The following is a 24,460-nucleotide window of genomic DNA, read 5'->3' on the forward strand; positions in this document are numbered from 1 at the left end:
GGCAGATTGCTCTACCGGCGCTAAAGTTATTCACAATACAATGTTGAGATTTTCTATTGAAAATAATCCTAACTATAACTACCTACTGCCGACCGCCAGTAGGTAATATATATATATGTATATATATAAATATATATATATTGAAATTTGCATGTTTTACCTGATTCATCTGACATCTGGGAAAGCCTTTCTGTTACAGAGTGTTACACTAATAAAACCCCATGCTTTATTCGCAAAACGTACAAACGAGGTACATTTAGATAGTAGATTTAATTCGTGTTTATTGAGCGTTATGTCAGATATATTGATGATCAGGTGCTTTTCTTGTTGTCCTTCTTTGTGCTCCGAGTACTCGGATGAACCGATTCTTTCTCCTTTTCTTTTTCCTTTTCTAAGACCCCGCCTGGGTCGTTTATAATGTCTCTGCCTTCGGATAAAGAAGGCACCGCAGTAGAAGAGCCTGGTTGTTGACTCTGAGTTTCCGTCCTTGTGGTAGATTCATTTGGCTGATTTGATTGAATAGGAGTTTTTCCTGAGTGGGCGGTTAGAGGTGTCACTATCAGAGGAGGACGTGCCAGTTTGTGAGTTAGGTGGTTTGTTTCTTCTACGTTGGGCGTATACATCAGCCCACGTATGTACCTCTCCCAATTTATAGTCTTGGGTGTCCCTTCTGAATTTTCTAATTTTCCTGTCGTTAATTTCTCGAGAGTGTTTTTCTATTTTTCCCTTTAGGTCTTCCAGAATTTTACTCCATTCCTCAGTAGTGGTCATGTTAGATAATTCATCTTCCACTTCTTTGATCTCCTTGCCCAACTCAGTTAAAATGTTCGATAGCTCCTGAATTATTAGCAAAATTAAGTCCAAACTGCATTTATTCAATACTGCGTTCCATTTCTCTTGGAAAGATTTTGAATTCTTGCACAACGATGGTTTCAATGCTATGCGTAGCCCTCTAGGGATGCGCAGTGCACGATGGTATATCTTAGGAGCGTGCTAGCGTGCAGCTTTTGATTTATTTCCCTCTTGGACAAATATAACAACTGTCATATACATTGTTCCTTGGTGCGATTGGAAGTGTTAGAGGCTATGTCTGCGCTGATTAAAGCGTAGATGCGGGCTGTTTCATTTGCATCAAAGGCCAATATGTCTGCCTTGGCGTCTGTTGATCTGCTGATCTCATCGTATTGCATGTTTATTGATTGCGTGCTGCCACCTTTTTGGGCGGATTGATAGATATAATACTGCTCAAGATAGGTAGCGCACTATTATTCACCCCGATCAGCGAGGATTTATCCCCGGTCGACAACTGAACGAACTTACATTTCAAGTGATTGGCGCGATAGACTATGCAATCCAGAAGAAAAAGCCACTTGCGATTGTGGCGATAGACGCTGCCAAAGCTTTCGACCAAGTGAACTGGCCTTATTTATGGAGAGTGATGAAGAAATTTGGCTTTCCTGAGATTTATATAAAAGGCGTTGAAACGTTATACAGGGGCCCGAGAGCTAAGATTTTGGTGAATGGGGGTTTGTCAGAGTGGTTGAATGTTTGCAGAGGGACGAGACAGGGATGTCCCCTGTCCCCATTATTGTTTGATATATATATCGAGCCCTTTGTTTGTGTTTTAAGGCAAGACCCCATAATCTCTTCATTTAGTATTGGAGAGCTATCTATTAGGACTGCACTATATGCAGATGACCTTCTCCTTTATACCTCTAATCCACTAGTAGCAATCCCAAGATTATTTAGCCTAGCTGAGGATTTTGGTTCTGTTTCTGGTTATTCCATTAATCGGGATAAAACTGATGTTATGTGTTGGAACATCCCAGTTCCTATTCCAGAAGCCAAACCAAAGATGAGATATCTGGGTATTCATTTAACCCAGAATTTGGAGGAAATTTCTAAGACTAGTTGGGAAGAAGTAATAAAGGAGATTAAAAAACTTTTGTCCAGGTGGAATGCACTTCCTTTCAATATTTATGGTAGAGTTAATTTAGTTAAAATGATTATCCTACCTAAGGTGACGTTTTTGTTTAATTCTATTCCTTTAATATTTAACAAAAAAGATATTACTAATCTGCAAAGTAGGATAGGATCCTTTATTTGGGCAACTAAAACTCCAAGGATAGCTTGGAAGAAGTTGAGGAGAGGATTGAAAGTAGGTGGACTATCTCTTCCGGACATATTATTTTATTGTTATGCCTTTCAACTTAAAAATTTTAGGTTATTAGCCAATAAATTGGACTCAACTTCCAACAGTTTGCTGTTTCAGGCAATGCTGCAAGACCTTCCATATGATGCAGACTTTTTTTTGTTTAAATTTGGTGATAAAAAATTCTTCAAAAAGGTTAGACTAAAGCTTTTGAAGGCCGCTTTATATTATTGGACACAGAGCTGCAAGTTATTACATATTCCCTACTACCACTTATACGCCCCGATTTGGGATTCCCCCGGCACCCCTGAATGCTTAACTGACCAATTGGCCCTTCCCCTGAAGAGAGCTGGCCTTTCTAGATGGGGAGATTTTTGCGATGAATCAAGAGTTTTAGATTGGGACTTTCTGGTTGGTATAACTGGCGGTACTCTTACGAGATTTAAATTTTATCAACTCTCTGCCTGGTGGGAAAGCCAACATTGGGGTACCGAGGACGAAAACCTTTTTTTGAGATTTATTAGTAGCTGTAGTGGTAGGAAAGGAGAGACCGCTCAATGTTATAAAACTTTATCAGACTACAAAGATAATCTGGAATCAGAAATCACCAAACTATGGGATCTTAGTATGGTCCCGATCACTGATAACTTGGAAAATCTGGAAAAACTGTGAATAGACTCTTTTTCGATATCTCAGAAAGTAATCAAACCGTCCAATTTAAGAAGAAATCATTTATACACAATGTATAGAGTATATTGGACTCCAACTAAACTTTCCAAATTGTCAGTAACCCAGTATCTTTGTCCCAGATGTAACTCACAAGATGCAAATGATATTCATATGTTTTTGGATTGCCCTAATATAAGCAACTTTTGGGGACAAGTGTGTAAGTTCTTGGAGGAGATACTATCTTTTCCAATTATATGTACCCCCAGTTTGTTTTTTTTTGGTCTTATTCCGGATTATGTTGTCAATAGTTATCTATCACAGTTTATTTTTTATGTAATAGTGATCGCTAGAAGAGAGATCTGTAAAGTTTGGAAGTCGGCGCTCTCTCCGACGTTTGCAGACTGTCTCAAAAACATCATGGTGGTGAGTAAACTAGATACTTTATGTGGGGGTGAAAAGTCTGCTAAACTGTGGTTGGTGCTAAAAACTTGGAGCGAAAAATAACCTAATAGCCCAATGATTATGCCAGAGGTCTTGTGGTCCTGTCCTTCATACGCAGCAAGCACCATTACGAGAGGAAGTTGGACGGGTAACAACCCTACCTCTGGGCAATCTTCAAAGGCTATCCACAACCACAAGGGCCGTAACAGAAGGTTGTGTCAGTGGCTTGAAGAGCGCTAATTCAGAGTATCAATTTACTGGTGGCATTTATGAGAACACAAAAAAAAAAAAAAAAAAAGATAGGTAGCGCACAGCTTTATTTAGATATGTTTTGAATTCTTGTGCACTTCGAAGTTTTAAAGTCAGTTGGGTGCTCCGCCAGGTAACATGTCCGTCCTAGGCATGTCTATGTAACAGATAAATCATGTGTCACCATGGGACCATGGTGTCATCCCTGCACATTTGGGCACACCTTTAGTTCTCAAGAAAGCGAGACTCCAATATCGTTATGACGAATTATTTAATCATTCATCTGTGTTTTCATAGTACTTCATTTAAAGAAGTTCAAATCATATCAATGGGATTTTTTTTACAACGTAAATACATCCAAATGCTCCAATGCATTTCGGGCAGAACATGCCCTTCATCGGGGAGCTTCTGCAAAAAACGAGACATAGCACTAAGGATGGGTTTCCATCATGTTGTCCAAATAAAGTTATTGAAACGACATGCAAAGTCATTACAAGTAATTCGGGTGAATGAGGACGTAGCGTGCTATTGATTATCCGATATCCATGAATGTGAAAAAGGTCTGTGACTAAAGCGGTTAGCGTGGGGTGTATAAAAGCGCTAAGTGAATAGAACGTCCAAATTTATCAGTGCAAGTGAAAACGTAGCGTGCTAGTGATTATCCGTGACTTCTATGAGAAAAGTGAGGAAAAAGCGGGTCTGCGCGAATCGTCTCTGACGGTTGGCGTGGGGTGTATTAAAACGCTAAGTGAACTGAGCGTCAAAGTTTAACAGTGCAAGTGGGCTACATGCATACCAAGTAGCGAGTTAAATGGTGGTCTATAGAAAACTTACTTGTTGTACTGTGGTCGATTGATCCGGTCGTCGGTGTCACAATCTCCGAGTACGAGTGAGATGCGGGAAGTGGAGTGAGTTAGTTAATATGGTCATAACTAAAAACGGACTAAAGGGTATGTGGAAAAAAGTGCGCCCATCTTAGAAGAGGAAAACCAGGCGGTATTACAAGAGAGTGTTATGAAACAAAAGTGTGGCTTTAGTGAGAAATATAGTATAAAGCAAAAGTGTGGCTTTAGTGAAAGTGTGGCTTGAGTGAAAAATATGGCAAAATATAACAACAGTCAATCGCATATTAGGAAACAATGTCATCAATTTAAACAAAGCATGAAAATTTTAAACGGTCATTAAGACCAATTGGTTTCAAGGATTGCATACGGTAAATCCAAGCCATTTCTCTCTGAAGTAGGTGCTGGTTATTGTCCATCCCTTCAATTTTCTGCACCTGTTCTAGGATCAAAAACTTAAGTTGAGACACATTGTGTCGATTTTCATTAAAGTGTGTTGCCACATTGGATTTTGAGTTTTTTAGTCTAATGTTGGATTTATGCTCGTTAATACGAGTCTTGATTTTTCTCTCTGTCTTTCCAATGTAGCATTTTCCGCATGGACATTTAATTAGATACACGACGTTAGCTGTATCGCATGTGGCATTCACATAAAGTTTTACAGGAGTTCCTTTCATGGGGTGGTTCACTACAGTTCACGTGATGATGTTATTACAGTTTCCGCAATTTCTGCATGGTCTAGTGCCTTTAGTAGGCAATCTCTCCTGGTGCTTCTTAGTTAAAATTTCTTTTAAGTTAGCACTGCGGGTATAAGCAAATAAAGGTGGTTCCTTAAAGGTGGTGCCAAAATCCGGTTCAATGCTCATGATCGGCCAGTGTTTTAGAATTATTTGTTCATATGAGGCACTCATATTCGAAAATTTGGAAACTAGTACCATCCTGTTGGTTTGTTCACGTGAAGTTTTTGAGAACAGTGTCTCCCTTGGGGTGTCAGTGGCTTTCTTCTTCGCGCTTTCTATGAGGGTAGGTGGATATCCCCTAGCTTGGAACCTTTCTCCCAATTCCTGTAGTCTGACTTGAGTTTGATCAGGGTTAGATGTAATCCTTCTGATTCTTAGCATTTGAGATATGGGTAAATTAGTTTTTAAAGATCCTTGATGGTGACTAGAAAAATGCAATGCATTGTTACGATCAGTTTTTTTACGAAATAAATCCGTCTCAAAACCTGTGGTAGTGACCGTGATCTTGACGTCAAGAAAGATAATAGTTTTGTTATTGATCTCCCAGGTGAATTGGATGCGTTCATCTGCTTGATTCAATGAGGTCAAAGCTTCTGATAGAGATTCTTTTGTGCTTTTCCACATGATGAACACATCATCTATATACCTTGTGTACATTTTCATGTTGTTTGTCCAGTCGGGGTTCTCGTAGATGTGTGCTTGTTCAAAATGTTTCATATAGATGTTTGCATAGGTGGGCGCCGCACAATTTCCCATTGAGGTTCCGGACAGCTGTAGATACCAATTGTTGTCCAGTTGAAAGTAGCTTTGGTATAATGTAAACATAGTTAGCTCCATGAGGAATTGTTGCATGTCAGGTTCAAGATTGCTTTCAAGAATTGATTTTTCCATAGCTTCAATGCTCCCAGCATGGGGGATAGCCTCTAACACTTCCAATCGCACCAAGGAACAATGTATACGACAGTTGTTATATTTGTCCAAGAGGGAAATAAATCAAAAGCTACACGCTAGCACGCTCCTAAGATACCATCGTGCACTGCGCATCCCTAGAGGGCTACGCATAGCATTGAAACCATTGTTGTGCAAGAATTCAAAATCTTTCCAAGAGAAATGGAACGCAGTATTGAATAAATGCAGTTTGGACTTAATTTTGCTAATAATTCAGGAGCTATCGAACATTTTAACTGAGTTGGGCAAGGAGATCAAAGAATTGGAAGATGAATTATCTAACAATTCTGAAAGACATAAAGGGACAAATAGAAAAACACTCTCGAGAAATTAACGACAGGAAAATTAGAAAATTCAGGAGGGACACCCAAGACTATAAATTGGGAGAGGTACATACGTGGGCTGATGTATACGCCCAACGTAGAAGAAACAAACCACCTAACTCACAAACGGACACGTCCTCCTCTGATAGTGACACCTCTAACCGCCCACTCAGAAAAACTCCTATTCAATCAAATCAGCCAAATGAATCTACCACAAGGACGGAAACTCAGAGTCAACAACCAGGCTCTTCTACTGCGGTGCCTTTTTTATCCGAAGGCAGAGACATTATAAACGACCCAGGCGGGGTCTTAGAAAAGGAAAAAGAAAAGGAGAAAGAATTGGTTCATCCGAGTACTCGGAGCACAAAGAAGGACAACAAGAAAAAGAACACCTGATCATCAATATATCTGACATAACGCTCAATAAACACTAATTAAATCTTCTATCTAAAGGTACCTCATTTGTACCCACATACAGGACCAACCAACTGGAGCTACAGGTCAACACATACAAGTTTGTACAGAAGCTCAAATTACGACATTACTTTGACCTCGTACTACCACCATTACCAAGTAAACCAGATCAACTGATGGGCCTTAGACCGGCCAGCACATTTGAAGCACCGATAAGCCATAAGAGCATTGATTTATTTGAAAATCCGGTAAATCAAGACATCATGAAGTTAAACTACAACAAGAAAAAACAAAGAAATATCACACAGAAGGATCATGATATCTTAAAAAAGTTATCTGAGAACAAGCAATTAAAATGTGTTAAAGCTGACAAGGGCGGCGCCCTAGTGGTAATGAACTCGTCCATGTACAACCGCAAAATACAAGAGCACATTCAAGATGAACTCACATACATGAAACTGCCTGGTAATCCAACCACACAATTCAAAGAAATTTTGACTAACATAGTACAAAAAGCTTATGAATGCGGAACTATCAATGACAGGACAAAGAAATACTTGCTTAAGCCTTTTCCCAAGAGTCCGATTATCTATCTAATACCAAAAATCCACAAATGCCTAGAGGATCCTCCTTTTAGGCCTATCGTTTCCACCAGGGGTTCACTACATGAACCCGTTGGCAAATTTATAGACCGGTACTTGCAACCTACTGTCAAACAGATGAACAGCTACATCCAAGACACGACAGACTTTCTCCAGAAATTGGCCCGTGTGAAGATTTCAGAAGAAGAACGCATAGTATTATGCACAGCGGATGTCCGCTCACTTTATACTTCTATCCCCCATGCTGGGGGCATTGAAGCTATGGAAAAATCAATTCTTGAAAGCAATCTTGACCCTGACATGCAACAATTCCTCATGGATCTAACTATGTTTACACTATACCAAAGCTAGTTTCAACTGGACAACGATTGGTATCTACAGCTGTCCGGAACCTCAATGGGAAATTGTGCGGCGCCCACCTATGCAAACATCTATATGAAACATTTTGAACAAGCACACATCTACGAGAACCCCGACTGGACAAACAACATGAAAATGTACGCAAGGTATATAGATGATGTGTTTGTGTGGAAAAGCACAAAAGAATCTCTATCACAAGCTTTGACCTCATTGAATCAAGCAGATGAACGCATCCAATTCACCTGGGAGATCAATAACAAAACTATTACCTTTCTTGACGTCAAGATCACGGTCACTACCACAGGTTTTGAGACGGATTTATTTCATAAAAAAACTGATCGTAACAATGCATTGCATTTTTCTAGTCACCATCAAGGATCTTTAAAAACTCATTTACCCATATCTCAAATGCTAAGAATCAGAAGGATTACATCTAATCCTGATCAAACTCAAGTCAGACTACAGGAAATGGGAGAAAGGTTCCAAGCTAGGGGATATCCACCTACCCTCATAGAAAGCGCGAAGAAGAAAGCCACTGACACCCCAAGGGAGACACTGTTCTCAAAAACTACACGTGAACAAACCAACAGGATGGTACTAGTTTCCAAATTTTCGAATATGAGTGCCTCATATAAACAAATAATTCTAAAACACTGGCCGATCATGAGCATTGAACCGGATATTGGCACCACCTTTAAGGAACCACCTTTATTTGCTTATACCCGCAGTGCTAACTTAAAAGAAATTTTAACTAAGAAGCACCAGGAGAGATTGCCTACAAAAGGCACTAGACCGTGCAGAAATTGCGGAAACTGTAATAACATCATCACGGGAACTGTAGTGAACCACCCCATGAAAGGAACTCCTGTAAAACTTTATGTGAATGCCACATGCGATACAGCTAACGTCGTGTATCTAATTAAATGTCCATGCGGAAAATGCTACATTGGAAAGACAGAGAGAAAAATCAAGACTCGTATTAACGAGCATAAATCCAACATTAGACTAAAAAACTCAAAATCCAACGTGGCAACACACTTTAACGAAAATCGACACAATGTGTCTCAACTTAAGTTTTTGATCCTAGAACAGGTGCAGAAAATTGAAGGGATGGACAATAACAAGCACCTACTTCAGAGAGAAATGGCTTGGATTTACCGTATGCAATCCATGAAACCAATTGGTCTTAATGACCGTTTAGAATTTCAATGCTTTGTTTAAATTGATGACATTGTTTCCTAATATGCGATTGACTGTTGTTATATTTTGCCATATTTTTCACTCAAGCCACACTTTCACTAAAGCCACACTTTTGCTTTATACTATATTTCTCACTAAAGCCACACTTTTGTTTCATAACACTGTCTTGTAATACAGCCTGGTTTTCCTCTTCTAAGATGGCCGCACTTTTTTCCACATACTCTTTAGTCCGTTTTTAGTTATGACCATATTAACTAACTCACTACACTTCCCGCTTCTCACTCATACTCGGAGATTGTGACACAGACGACCGGAGCTATCGACCACAGTACAACGAGTAAGTTTTCTATAGACCACCATTTAACTCGCTACTTGGTATGCATGTAGCCCACTTGCACTGTTAAACTTTGACGCTCAGTTCACTTAGCGTTTTAATACACCCCACGCCAACCGTCAGGGACAATTCGCGCAGACCCGCTTTTTCCTCACTTTTCTCATAGAAGTCACGGATATCGGATAATCACTAGCACGCTACGTTTTCACTTGCACTGATAAATTTGGACGTTCTATTCACTTAGCGCTTTTATACACCCCACGCTAACCGCTTTAGTCACAGACCTTTTTTTCATTCATGGATATCGGATAATCAATAGCACGCTACGTCCTCATTCACCCGAATTACTTGTAATGACTTTGCATGTCGTTTCAATAACTTTATTTGGACAACATGATGGAAACGCATCCTTAGTGCTATGTCTCGTTTTTTGCAGAAGCTCCCCTATGAAGGGATTGTTCTGCCCGAAATGCATTGGAGCATTTGGATGTATTTACGTTGTAAAAAAAATCCCATTGACATGATTTGAACTGCTTTAAATGAAGTACTATGAAAACACAGATGGATGATTAAATAATTCGTCATCACGATATTGGAGTCTCGCTTTCTTGAGAACCAAAGGTGTGCCCAAATGTGCAGGGATGACACCATGGTCCCATGGTGACACATGATTTAGGATTGTGGAGACCCCATTCCAGGTGTTTTCTTGCTTTACCGATTGCCTATGCTGAGGAGTGCTGAATTTCTTTTATTTGGGAGTGTAAAGCAAGACACTAGTCCTGTCAGGGCCACTGCTTTCAAACCCCAGGTGCCTGAAGGGGCTCACCGTGAAACTAGGGCAGTCAATCTTGTGAAAGTGAAGTTGGTGACCACCATGTACCAGGATGGGGCCACAATGAAGCTGGGCCATCGCCCTTGCGCAAGTGAAGTAAGTAGCCTCCTTGTGCCAGAAGGGTGCCACCATGAAACTAGAGCCATAGCTCTTCTGCAAGTGAAATAAGCATCCCCTGAGTGCTAGGAAGGGGCCATCCTGAAACTAGAGCAGTTGTCCTTGTGCAAGCATAATCAGCAACCCCTGTGTGCCAGAAGGGGGCCACTATGAAGGCAGGGCCAATGCTCTGGATTCTCATACCAATGTTGCTGTGTAGAACAAAACACTAAAGTGGGATGTAGAAAGACTGAGGAGGCTTGACGTGTCATTAGGGAAAGAACACAAGATGTTGCAGATCCTCAGCACCAGGAGATCGGAGCCCACTAAAAAGCACCCCAGTACTCCCTCACTTGCCAGCTGACATTCAGTTTGGTAAGACTGTTCCAGGCAATCAGGCCTGCCGGGGACTAGCATGAACTTAGTATGTATAGCTGATAAAGTTGACTCTTAAAGTTAAACTTTGACTTTGTTGCATGGGGAGTAGCTTGGGCCACATCTGAAAGGCGCCTCCATTATTGAAAGGAGAATAAAAAGTGAAAGGCGCCTCCATTATTGAATGGGGAATATAAAGCCCACCTAGAAGGTACCGGAGGACTCGGAGATACGGCCCAGGGCAACAGTAGTGCACTCGCCTAGAGAAACTGTGGATGCACCTGCGCCCAGTGAATGCTACAGAGTCCGAAGAAGACTTTGGGCAGCATTTCCAACACCCCAAAAGAAAGAGCTACTCTCTACTGAAGAAGGACAACTATCCTGAAACACATATCTGATAGAGACATCTGGCCGCAGTTTCCTTAACTTTGAATTCTCCCCAGGTGTCAGACTGGATCTGGAAATTTTTCAGCAGTACCTCTGCGAGTCAGATATAGCGTTGTATGGCTCTAAAATGATGCCGACTCCGGTCATGACGTCAGTGGCACCACAAAAGTTCCCTTCAGCGCACTGATGTCAGTTTCTTCTTTTCCGTGCTGTAACGCGGATTTCAGAGAAACAGTTTCTCAGGTCGTTTTTTTTACCTGAGTCAACACTATGTTGTCGGTGGAACAGTATGCCATTCATCTATGTCTTCAGGTTTCAAACTTATTGAGTCTTGTAACTGACATATCTCGGTGAAGGACCGGCATACAATTTGCATGTAGTGTTTGGGCGAGCATGACACAGAGGTTTGTAGTTCCTGCCAAAAACTGAAGCAGAAGGTACTTAAAGAGCACTGTTTGAAGTTGATGTTTGCGTAGGCTTTCCGGCCCCGGTCTTTGTCGTCTCAGGAAGAGCATTTGCTGGGTTGATCTCGGAGCTGGTCTGGGGGACGTCGTTCTCCGGTGAAGGTTAATTGTAAGGTATCGATGAAGTCGCGGCAGCCTCAGACTTCACAGCGTAGAGGCTCAGTCTCCCATGACTCCTCTCACTCAACGGTTGAGGAGAACATACGACCACGCACCACATCTCCGCGTGTTTCTGCGAGCCGGGGCATCGATGGCCTAGATGAGGAAATAATAGGATTCTTTACATCTCTTCTTAGGGACCCTATCTCCCTCTGGAGAATCTTTAGACCCCAAGGAGGCGACACCGTCAGTGGGTTGGTCCTCGGTGATGGTCAGGTCATCAGAGTCGTCTGGTTGGCGCCGGTCGACGTTAGCCAGCTCCGCTTTGGCACATGTTTACAGTCTTTCGGAATCTTTTCTTACGACGCCGGTCTTTGACCAGCCGAATCAGACATTGATATGAGTGATGCCAGTCGAAGGCGCCTCTCCTCCCCCAGTCAACATAGTGATGGTGCTGTTTCTGCATCATACGGCGTCTGATGCAGAGCCAACTATGCAACCTGAGGGGATTGTACAGTTTGTGGTCCATTTTCAGGAACAGAGCTTAGGCGGTCCACCTGTGTCGACTGGGGCAGGGCTTAATCAGCCCATTTCCAACACCAATGTGTTTCAGGTGGAGGAAAGCTGGTTGACACTTCTTGGTGAGGCTAGTGGACTGGATTCCTCACCAGCCTCTGGGTTGCTATCTCACCTTAGTCTTGCCAAGGATGAAAGTTCCTCCTTTGCAGACATGCAGAGAAAAGGGGCTGCAGTATTAGACTTGTCACTGCCCATGGTGCAGAGGTCTACAGACTCTCTGATTGAGGTCCTTTACCAGGGAAAGACAGGAGAAGAGCCTGTTACTCCATATAGTGAGGCCCAATATGACAATTTGTTAGGTGCTTGGGCCAAGCCTGAGTCGGGGTTCTCAGTGGACCCTGATATTGCACACAGACATCTGCCTACACCTGGGGACCCAGTTTGTTTACATAGACATCCTTCCATTTGTGGCCTAGTGACTCAGGCAGCGACGTCTTCACAGGATATAGATTCTACTCCTAAGACTCCGGTGGGTAAGGATTCTAGAGGTCGTGATGCTTGTGGTAAGCACATTTTTGCTTCAGCCAGCACAGCATTGAGAGCCACCAACATGTCTTGGGTGCTAGGGCATTTGTCCCATGCTTTCGGGGATTCTTTGCAGTACATGCTACCATCTCTTCTACATAATCTCCGTGCTGAGGTTGGTAACTTGATTAGAGATGGTCAACAGGCGGTTAGGCTTACCATAAGATGTGGCATGGACACAACGGATTATGTGGGTCGGGCTATAGCATCTGCAGTGGCGCTAAGGCGTCAGGCTTAGTTATTAACTCAGGGCTTTTCGGAGGCTGTCCAGTCGACTTTGGCCGACATACCACATGCCATATGATGGTGCCCCTCTTTTTGGGCGTTAGGCAGAGGTGGAGTTGAGACACTTCCAGGACAGGCAGAGAACTACTGAGTCATAGTTCTACGTTTTCTGTTACTGTTTTGCTTTGCTTGCTCCTTAGCTTGGGATATATGTTTTTATTGGTCAAGGAGTAGCCTTGTTAGGACATTGTATATGTCCAGTTTTTGTTGTTGTATATATATATGTCCAGTTTTGGTTTCAGTTCTACCATGTATGCTACTGTGAGGAGCAGTGGTTATAACCTCAGTACTATTTTCTTTTTTATTTGGGATTGATTTGGATGACTGACGGAGGTTTCATTTGTTCCCTTTCTGCTTAAGAGGCTATATTTAAGAGAAGTGACTTCCGGTATGGAAGTGTATCTGTTGCATGCTTCTTCGAAGCAGTTCAGTATGAAAGTTACATGGCTTTATTCTTCATTGTTTCTTTTAGAGACATATTGTTATGCCAGTTGTAAGGCTAGTGTATAGGGACTTCTTGGTTTCTACTCTTGGAGTAATCAGTGGGTGCTTCAGCACGTTAAAGCGTTGCACTGGTAGACTCAGAGTATATGCTGTGCATTCTTTTAAATGCATGCACTAGTGAATTTTTCCTTTATGGGAAAGAAACAGTGCTAGTAAAGACGAATATTTCCTCAACTGCAGGTAATTCCCATCCCTGTTCCATATTGTGGTGCAGTAAGGGTTTGTGATGCACTGGCTTTAGGACAAGTTGGCCCAACCCAAGTAAATTTGAAGGCTTGTTGTCCTTGGCCTCAGACAACATGCCCTAGGCGTCGGTCCGTTTGGGTCTCCGAAAAGGACACCAAACATCCATAAAAGTATGAGAATTCATAACCAGTTTTAATACTCAGTGAGACACTTTTGAAATAGGAGGATTTTGGGGCTTTATATATAGCTTTTCTTGTTATGTTCCTATGATGTTTTTGGTATATGTGGTTCTGTCTGATCAACATTACCTGTCTTTTGGAGAGGATGTACCTATTATTTTCAGCATTTGTGGGTTAAAGAATACTGTCAAACTGCTGTTAGATTTTGGCTTGGGATTTTATCCCTGCCTTTTGACTCTCTATTCTCTTGGGCCTGCATGACTGTTTTTTTATTCATATGGTCTGTGGTCTGTGTTTGGTTAAGAGCAAAGTTTTTTTTCTGCTAATTCTACGCATGTTTGCTTGGTTGTAAGTGTTGGCCAGCTAGTTCTCTTTGAGAATGTTGTATGGTTAGTAGACCCTCCTCCAGGTGGGTATAGCTATGGTATTTCATTCAAAGTTAAGGAATCTGCAGATAGTTGTCTATAAGATGTAAAAGTTACCATCGCTAACGTAATATCTGGTAGAGTCACAGTCTAGCCGCAGATTCCTTAATGCCCTGCCCAACCTCCCCACTCTGCGAACGACCTATGAGGTAAGGGTTATACCCCTTTTCAGTACTGGTTTTATATACCGGTGATCACTGCCTCATCTAAAGTTGGGGCTCAATAGACCACTTGGTTTTGCCACATAGGTTTTGTTTAGATGTTGCCATACCATCCATTTCCAAATGCGAGTGGTTGGTAGGGTGAGGGGTGTTTTCTCTCTCCCAATGGATTAGACACCAGTGAGCAGTATTGATTTATTTGTTCTTTATTTGAAAGTCTTTGTTTGGTATCATCAAACCTTGTATTGGTCACATAATAGTGTGATTCAACAAACAGCTTGGTGTTGTTTTTTAAAGGTTTTATTTTGCTATTACCATGCCATTCATTACCATTGATGAATGGTCTATAGAGTGTAAGGCTTTCTTCCCTTACATAGTATTTATCCCCTTGAGTGCAGAGTGCAGAGTGCAGAGTTTTATGTAGCCCTGTGCTTCATTGATTCTTTTGGGGATTTTCTTTAAAAATCATGCCTGGTATTAAAATACCATTTGATATTTCTTCTTTATTAATGTTTTAGGGACTTTTAAAAATCTTTTTGGTACACTGTTTCCACAACCAGTTTCTATAGTGGGTCTGCGTTCTGGCGCGGAAGGTTTCACAGAAGAAACTGAGTTCCGCGCGCCGGAGGGGACTTAAATGGCGCCATTGACGTCATGACAGGAGTCAACGTCATTACAGAGCTGTACAATGCCATCCCCGTGCAAGCAGAGGAACTGCTGAACAATTTCGGGATCCAGCCCGACGCCTGGGGAGAATTCAAAGTTAAGGAATCTGCGCCTAGACTTTGCGTCCACCAGATATTATGTTACAGAAGGTAAGTAACTTTTACATCTAGAGACACACAGAAATGGTTGCACCACAAGGGAGAACAACTAAAGACTGTCACTGAAGTAAGTGTTATCATGCACTGAAAATACCATTATGCATGTAAGTGTTATTATGTACTGCATTTACCATAATGCACTGAGTTCTGGGATGTGAGACAGTGTGCTTTCACCCTTTTTGTTTGAAAATATTGTAGATATTATTTGGTATGTTGCCTTTGTACTTTGTCCGCTTATATTAAATATTTTTTTAATTAAAGCAAGTATTTGACTGAACGAGCAGCTTATTGTGGTTACTGTTCTACTTTGAGACTACGCTACCACAGAAGGTCAAGTGCTAAACGTGGTAATATTTAGCATACTTACTCTGACCCCGACCTCGAAAAAGGGATTTTGACAATGGCCTTGGCATTTAGGCATGCAGAAAATAGTAACTGACATCAGGGATGTAGGTGACAGTTTTATTATTGATATGTTGTTACCATAAGTGGCATCATCAACTCAGTTCCAACCAAGATATGTGACCAAAAATCCGATTTACATGGCCTAATTAATGTGAGAAGTATACAAGATTGTTTTTGTAATTTGTATTTCAGAAGATGAAGGATCTTTGAAATGACTTATCCATTGGAGGTACAGAAAACAGACAGGAAACTTGGTCTGCTAAAGGAATAATAATCCTGCAAGTTAACCTGTTAAAATACTCTCTAAAAGTTATTTGCACTTAGAGTCTCAGGTAACGATAGGCAACCGATTAGGAATTTTACATTATGGCTACTTTACAGCATCATTTGGTAGATTAATTTCTCATCAAAAAGCAAAGTAATATCTAGCCTCCACGAGAATATTATTGCATCTCGCGGCTACATAAGGTTACCTTACACACCATTAATACCAGAGAGTTGTCTGAGATCATGGCAGAGCCTTCTCGGTGAAGAGCATTTGAAGTAAGAAAGCAATCGAGCCTGGCTTTCCTGCAACTAAAAGATTGTATTCCTCTGCCTTTCTAACTAGCTCCCTGGTAAACGGTGTTTACGCTTCACTAAAGAGACTGCTTACATTCACAGAGATTCGTTTTAAATGTATCTTTACCTCCATTCCAGGCTCTGGTGTTAGCCTACATAAAGCTACTGGCAGTATTCACTTAAAAGCAATCGGAAACAAAGGTATCCTCTTTGTGATAGCATCCACTGTAGAAACTACGATGGAGTTGGCACTGAATAAATCGTTGAATACAATGAATAACTTGCCTCACACCTGTATTCTTTTAACAGTTCCACAAATATTAGGCAATTGAGACCACGTTTCCCAAATATCTTCAATGGGATTTCTGAAAGATTCTTCAAATGAGCAGTGGGCGGTGTCTGGTTTCTCTGAGGCATTATTTAAAACGTCAGTACATTTTAATATCTACATCAATCTCATTGAAAGATGTGGGTCCAAGTCTGAAGTGTTTTTTAGGAAATAATTATGAGAGCCAGGATGCTGGCATGAGGTTATATACGGCTCTTTCATTAAACAAGTCAGTACCACATGCACCCAACAAGTCATGCAAAGATTTGGCAATGTGCCCTCCATTATCTAGTCCCTGCGAATTATACAATCATAAAATGCACTCTCCACAATATTTTAAAAATGTGTAAGATGAACCATCCTTAGCTTCTGAATATTGGCAATGAAGGAACCAATGGTACAGATGAACTGTTAAATCAATGCACAGCGCTATCGTCAGGATGCAGATGTCAGCCAGGGTTTATGCCAGAAACCTTCATTTTTAGTGATTAGTCAGGGACCTCTGTTGGGAATACAATGGGGGTCAACAAGCACATGGGTCCTGTGAGAGAGAAGAGCTGGACAGGGAATGGCGGGGCCATGATCACCGAAGCCCAATGTAGTAACCAATTCAGCTTGCTTGACTACAATGCTGCAAGATCTACTGTGAGGGAAAATACCAGTGGTCGTTTGGGAGATTCCTACACCACAGATAAAGCGCCAGAGGAAGCCTGCCTAATAAAACTGCATCTTTAGAGAGACCTCAGATTTTTGCTCTTATTTCCGTTCAGTATAGTAGTTTAGGCCTCATAATCTGGTTTGTGCCATAGTATGCCATGGCTTGACTACAAAGCCACCTTTGTTTTTGACACCAGATATGATAGCTTTCTTGTTATTCATTGCTTTCAGGACAAGACTCTTAAGGGTAGCCCTCACCAGATGACATTACATTGGTCAGAAATATTAGCGAGAGATTTTGCACTGTGGCTAGAGTGCTCACAGTGCAACTTAGTGCCTCGTCAAATTGGGCGATCCTGAGCAAATCCTTTAATCTTCCTTTGCATCGGGCTCCTTCATTTATCATTACTAAATAAAAGCTAAAATGAACATTCTGACATACTTTTTTTTGGGGGGGGGGGGACTACAATTTACAGAAGAATAATGGGTTATTACACTGCAGTGACATCAATAGAAATCTTTTAAAATGAAACTTAAAAAGCAAAACATTCCAGAAAACAATGGTCTTTACTTGCTTAAATACAGTTTCTTACCTTCCACAGGCTTTGTAATGATTCCCGTCACTCCACCAACAACACCCTGAAAAGTAGAGAAAAAGGTGGGACCAAGTTGAAATGGACAAGTGTACAGACGTTTGATATTTTAACATGTGGTCATTGTCAGCACAGTTTAAACAAATATTTCAACATGATTTGTTTCAAGTGAATTATGTACAACATGCGACTGCACGAACGCATGATTCGCAGAATAACGAAGGTGTCAATCAATAGAAGGGCATTACTCTGCGGCTAGAAGAACTTCAGGTGATGCGATGCATCTCTGGGTTGCATGCCAAACATGTTTCTTCTAACTAGCACTTTCCATACTGAGGTGGTACTGCTTCTCATAAGAGTCTGGAGTTAGCAGTGATATGCGAGTATATGCGATGAAAGAATTACAGCTCTGCTTCCTAAATGTACTGCATCTCAGAACTCCATTTCATGCTGACTCACATAAGAAGCTTCGATTGAACAGGTCTTGCACTGGGTGAGCTCTCCATCCGTAAGTGATTATATTTCTTGAAGTAGAAATAAAAACACGAGCAAGTTTTATTTAGTTATTGATTGTGTTCTTTGATGTTGTTGATGGAAATCAATAGATGCTTCTGAAACTGGACCATCAATTAACTGCATATTCCACAAAGACTGTGCATTTGGCCAACACAAGTGTCAAAACAATATGGGACTGAGTACTGCATCCCAAACAGGATTTGTTGTCCCAAGCCCTGGCTAGCTCAAAGTGCACCATCTGGACCTCTAACCTGACAGGGATGGTATATGCAATTAGACTCTTGCATAAAATATGTGTGCAGCAATGATACATTGAAAAGAATGAATAGTTCAACCATTATGCAATTGCGTTGATTATATGAATACATATAATGGTACTCCTACCTAGCGATTCCTTGCTAGTAAGCAGAGGGTATGCGAGTCTGCTAGAATAACTTAGTGTGGGCTAACTCTCCATTTACCTGCAGGTTTGTTTCACCTGGCAGCCAGCCTTGGTGTGGAACAGGCTGCCATCCTTTTCAGGATGGTATTGGGATTCAGCTGGGTTGAATTCTTGCTTGGGATGACATCAACAATCTCGTCAAAATGCTCCACTGTCTAAACAAGGGCTTAGTGCAGCTTACATAATAAACCTAACCCATTCTCTCTCTGCCCTAGTTCTGGTAATGCTGTGGCCCACCAAACAACATCAAACAACATTTTGCGCAGTGAACGTAGTCCGTACAGAATGTACCAGGGTTTGATGATGTGCCTATAAAGAAGTGTAAATGTAAGCAAATTATTTTCTGAGAACATACTCCCATACTAGCATGCAAGCATATGTGTGTTATAAGTCATTCTTTCAAAAGATGTCAACTTTAAACATACATATGTTGTAGGAAAGTAGGATCTGCTTTCATGGTTACCCCCAATTTTTGCTTGGTGTCAGGATGTTTTTGACTAGTCTGACTGGGATTCTGCTGATCAGGACCCCAGTCATGATGCAATCTCCTTAATTGTCCAATGGTAAGTACTGATGTACATCCACACTTGGCTAATGGTGTACCCTTGTAAGTCCCTAGCATATGGTACTAAGGTATCCAGGACATAGGTACACCAGAGGTCTCCCATGGGCTGCAGCATGTATTGTGCCACCCACTGGAACCCAGTCAAACTGTGACTACAGGCCAGCCATTGCAGCCTGTGCAAGTTGGTGCTTTCACCTCTCATGACAGATATACGTTTCCTTATATCTGAGGTCACTACACTTAAAACCTACAAGTCACCCCTATAGCAGGCTCTTCAGTCCTAAGGGTAGGGTGCTTTGTTATAAGGCTGAGAGTGCCCCTGCATGAGCAGGCCACCCCTATAAGCCCCGGAGTCGATTCTGCAGGCTTTATAAGTGCAGTCAGCCATTTTGATACATAGAGTGGACATCAGTCATTAAGAGATGTCTAACTATATAGTGGCTGCACCAACCCGGTCATTTTGGTATCAACCATATTGGAACCATACCCCAAACACCGATTCCAGTGCTTGAAGTATGATCCCTTGTAGTGGGGGGCTCCCCTGGGTTGCCCTCCCCTGTACTCTTGGTTACAGCACTTCAGGGTCTGACAGCAAGTTAGGGCTGCTGCCGATCACAGACACGATTCTACCCTCCTGCTGCTGGGGAAGGTAGAACAATAGGTCCCAATGCAGCATAACAAAGGGAATGGGTGGAAACAAGTGAGCCAGCCCTTTCAGAAATCTATTTACAATCAGAGACCAAAAGAGAGAGGGTTGGTCTGACAGCTGCCGAAAAGTGGATGGAGCAGAAAGATGACCCTTGAGAGTTCCCAAAGCAGAGCCCTGGTGGGCAAGGGTTAAAATAAATAGAAGAACAGTGGAAAATGAAGCAGAAAGAGGGTCAATAGACCTTTCTGTACAGTATAATACACATTCCTGCTGATGGCAGGTGTATAACGTCTTAGTGGAGGGACACATGACCACCAAGATAACGTTACATACTTCAGGAGAAAAGTCAAAAGACATCAACTGCCATTGTTAAATCTCCACGCATGGCGGCACAGAGTTGACCCTCTCCTGCTGCTGCAACAGACGATCCTTCCAAAGCTCTGACTACCAGACACTTCTCGCCCAGTTTGGGGCCACAAGAATGACTTGAGCCTGATCTCTCCTGATCTTCTTCAGAACCCTGGGCGGGAGTGGTATGGGCAGAAAGGCGTACAGCAGGCCTGAGCTCGGTTCGTGGTGAAAGGTATCGCCGAGCTATAGCTGCTTTGGAAACTCCTGCGTGCAGTTTTGCTGACATTGCGCGTTCTCTTCGGAGAAGAGATCTAGATAAGGTTCTCTCCACTGCTGAAAGAGACCTTGCGCCACATCTGTCTGGAGATGCCATTGGTGATACATTAGGCATCGACGGTGTCCGTCCGCCCTGGCGTTCTGAGAATCTGCCAGGTGTTGAACAACCAGCGTTAGACCCTGCTGTTCCCAGCGATTTCCAGAGACGCAGGGCCTCTCGACAAAGGGTCCACGACTCCACCCCGTCCTGCTTGTTGCAGTACCACATGGCAGTGGTGTTGTCTGTGAACACCTGCACTGATTTCCCCTTGACAGAGAAATGCCTTCAATCCAAACCGAATCGCTCAAAGCTCCAACAAATTGATGTGGAGCCTGATTACGCTGGAGATCAGTATCCCCTGATCACAACCTGTCCCAGATGACCGCCCCATGCCAGAAGTGACGTATCTGTTGTGACTGTGAGCTCTGGTTCGGGTAGGGAGAGGAGTCTGCCACTGACCCTATCGCTGTTTGTCAACCACCACTGCTGAACACTCGCAGTTTCTTCTGAGATCAGGACCACATCGGTGAGAATTCTTCAATGCTGTGCCCACTGAAATTTCAGGTCCCACTGTAAAGTCCACATATGTGCCACCTGGCATGCTTAAACAACAGGATGCAGGAGACCAAAATCTAGGATAGAGGCTAAAACATCGGAATCATAACGTGAATATCTGGGACTGGCACCTCGGAAGGATAGGCCCGAAACTACACTGTGTCCAAACAGCTCTGATAAAAGGGAGCGTCTGAGCAGGGGTCCAGTGTGACTTCAGCACATTTATAGAGAACCCCAGCGAATGCAGGAGGTCCACCATAGTATGAAGGAGGGAGACGACAGCCTGGGGCAATGACACCTTGAACCACCAATTGTCGAAGTAGGGGAAGACTGACACCCCTAACCTGCACAGATTAACTGCAACCACCACCATCACCTTGGTGAACATTCGAGGTGCAATGGTAAGGCTGAAGGGGTGCACAGTAAAACGAAAGTGCTTGTGGCCTACCTTGAACCGCAGCTTAAGCCTGTGGCCCGAGTAGGATGGGCATGTGAAAATACGTGTCCTGCAGGTCCAACACTACCATCCAGTCTTCTTGGTCGGCGGCAGAAAAGACCTGAGCCAGAGTGAGCATCTTGAACTTCTTCTTGAGGAAGAGATTGACGGTCCAAAGATCTAAAATGGGCCGCAACCCATTATTCTTCTCCAAAATCAGAAAGTAGCTGTAATAACAGCCACTGCCTACTGCTAAAACTCGAACTCTATCAATAGCTCCCTTGGCCAAGAGAGCTGTAACTTTCTCCGGGAGAAATTTTGAATGATCGTCTGTCAGCCGTTCCTGATTTGGCAGAATGGGAGGAGGAAAAGAAAGGAAAGGCAGAGAATAGCCCTCCTGAATGATCTGCCAGACCCACTTGTCCAATGTTAAGGATGTCCAGTGGGAGAGGTGATGATGGGTTCCCCCACAAACTGGAGTGGTGTGGTCTTGCAGACTAGGAGAGCTTGGAGACTGTGAATGACGAGGGCATGGTGGCTGATGATTTCTTGCTTCCATTCCTAGGTCGAAATGAACCACATCCACATCCCCCGAACGACTTGGGAAGCCTGCATAGGACAGTGGCTGGTTTTGGGGTGATGCAGCTGGAAACCCCTTCCATTGCCACGAGGAGAAGAAGAGAGACCCAAGGATCTGGTAGTAGCTCGAGAGCCCTTGAACCTCACTAGGGCCGAAGCTGCCTTTTTTCCAAAAAGGGGTTCCATCAAATGGCATGCCCATCAAATTTGCCTGGACATCCCTTGAGAAGCCAGTTGTTCTAAGCCAGGGGTGGCGCCTAAAGGCCACTGTCATGGAAATCTATCTGCCCAACTAATCTGCTGTATCAAGGCCACACCTTATGGTGAATTTTTCTGCATCTCTCCTGTCCTTCACTGCATGAGAGAGCACAGCTCGGCTCTCCTCCTGGACTTGTGGCAGTACTTGTGCAACCTTCTCCCAAAGTGAGTGGGAGAAACGGCCCAATAGGCATGCAGTATTCACTGACCACAATGCCAGGATGAAGGAAGATTATATTTTCTTACCAAATGAATCCAGCCTCTTGGATTCCCTATACAGAAGGTCGGAAGTGAACGTGCCCTGGGATGTTCAGCCCTGCACCACCAAACTTTCTGGGGTGGGGTGTTGGCTGAGGAACTTTGTGTCAACCGGAGCTGGGCAATATAGGAGTACAATTGTGTCCTATTCACAGGAGCCGCTTATGCTAGGCTTGAACCACGTGCCTTGAGGAACATCACTTAGTGCTTCATTTAAGGGCAAAAGGGGTCGAAGGTGGAAGCCCCAGGTTGAAGCACCTCGGTCAAGAGATTAGTCCTGACCTGCACAGAAGGCAGCTCCAGTCCAAGGACCTCAGCTGCCCTTTGAACCACCATGGCATAAGATGCCCAGTTCGCCATTGCCACAGTTGGTGGAGAGAGCCTGCCAGTATCTGGAGAAGTGCACAGTCCCCTGGTTTCCACTAAGTTCCCCATACCAGTCTGTAGGAAAGTAGGATCTGCTTTCATGGTTAACCCCACTTTTTGCTGGTGTCTTTCTGTTATTCTGACTAGTCTGAAAGTGAGCCTGCCAATCCGGACCCCAGTCACTGTGCTCTCTCTCTAAATTGGACTTTGGTAAGTACTTTTGTATCTTCCTAATGGTCTAAGGGCCTTTATATCAACCTAGGAGTAGTGGGTTGGTTGAGCATTTCAATTGCACCTTGAAGGATCAATTGCAGCTGGCTATGACTAATAAGTTACCTTGGAAGCAAGTGACTGAAAATATGTATGGGCATACAGAACAATGCCCAACATGTCCACAGGTGTGCCTCTATTTGTGCTTTTGAGAGGACGTGTTTCTGGTTCCAAATTAAATAGAGAATGGATTTATATGTAACTGGTTGATGACACACGTTTGCCTGTTGTGGTTGACGTGAAAGAAAAGGTACAAAGCAGATATGTTGGCATGTTTAAAGATACTGACAATCAGAACATTGTAACTGGTTGTTGGGTCAGGATCAAGAAATCAGGTTGGGTACCAAAAGGTGAATCCAGGTTTTCTGTTCCACTACAAGTTATCAAAGTCTTATCAGATGTGATGTGAAGGTTTGGAACAAATAAGTGATAGATATTATTCTCCAAAGTAAAGAGAACTTTGTTCATGCACAAATGGGAACCACACAGTCTGGGGTTGTACCAAATGATTACATTTGCAATCCACATGTCACTCGGACACACGAGGTAAGGTGTGCCAGAAGCATTTAATGGATTATGTGTGTTAGTAAACTAACGTTTGTCACTATAGCTTTAAGAAAATGTATCTTTATGATATTCTTACAGTATAAGGACATAGTTGTTGCATACGAGCCATAACAATTACCTTTGCACTTGGTTGTATTTGTGTTAGGAGTGGGATTGGTTGTATCTTTTGTACAGTTATCACTTAATTCAGATTTTTTTGTATTCATTTCTTTCTGTTTATTTAAGGGTGAGATGTGTTCGGATGGCATAAGATGTGGCAGAATGTTGAGGTTGGAATGTGGTGAGAGAATTCCATGAGGAACAGTTGAAGGGGGTGAGGTGCTTATGGTTGCATAGTATGAAGATACCTGGTGTGGCAACTTCTTTTTACCGTGGCAGAGAGACAATCTCAAGGAGGATATGGTAGCTTGAAATGTGTGCTCTATATTCCAACGAATTCTTTCCTATCAATCGTTTGGCCCTTTGAATAAGCCCACAGCATCTGAACTGCCAATGAATACAGTGCGCATGTTAAGAAATGGTTATGTTATTGGAAGGAAAATCAAAAACTACATAGATATTATTTAAAAAAAACAAAATACTTGGGAATTTGA

At 42.6% G+C, this 24,460-nt stretch overlaps 1 protein-coding gene across 1 annotated transcript in view; it reads right to left on the minus strand.

Annotated features, from left to right (window-relative positions):
- VPS13C (vacuolar protein sorting 13 homolog C) overlaps positions 1-24,460 on the minus strand; it is a 2,437,235-nt gene that overhangs the window by 280,310 nt on the left and 2,132,465 nt on the right. Inside the window, exon 79 of the mRNA XM_086955811.1 lies at positions 17,740-17,785. Within this exon, the coding sequence (XP_086811937.1) occupies positions 17,740-17,785 (46 nt within the window). The remainder of the gene's footprint in view (positions 1-17,739; positions 17,786-24,460) is intronic.

This window comes from Lissotriton vulgaris, chromosome 2_1 (genome assembly GCF_964263255.1).
Source record: "Lissotriton vulgaris chromosome 2_1, aLisVul1.2, whole genome shotgun sequence".
Classification (NCBI taxonomy): Eukaryota; Metazoa; Chordata; class Amphibia; order Caudata; family Salamandridae; genus Lissotriton; species Lissotriton vulgaris.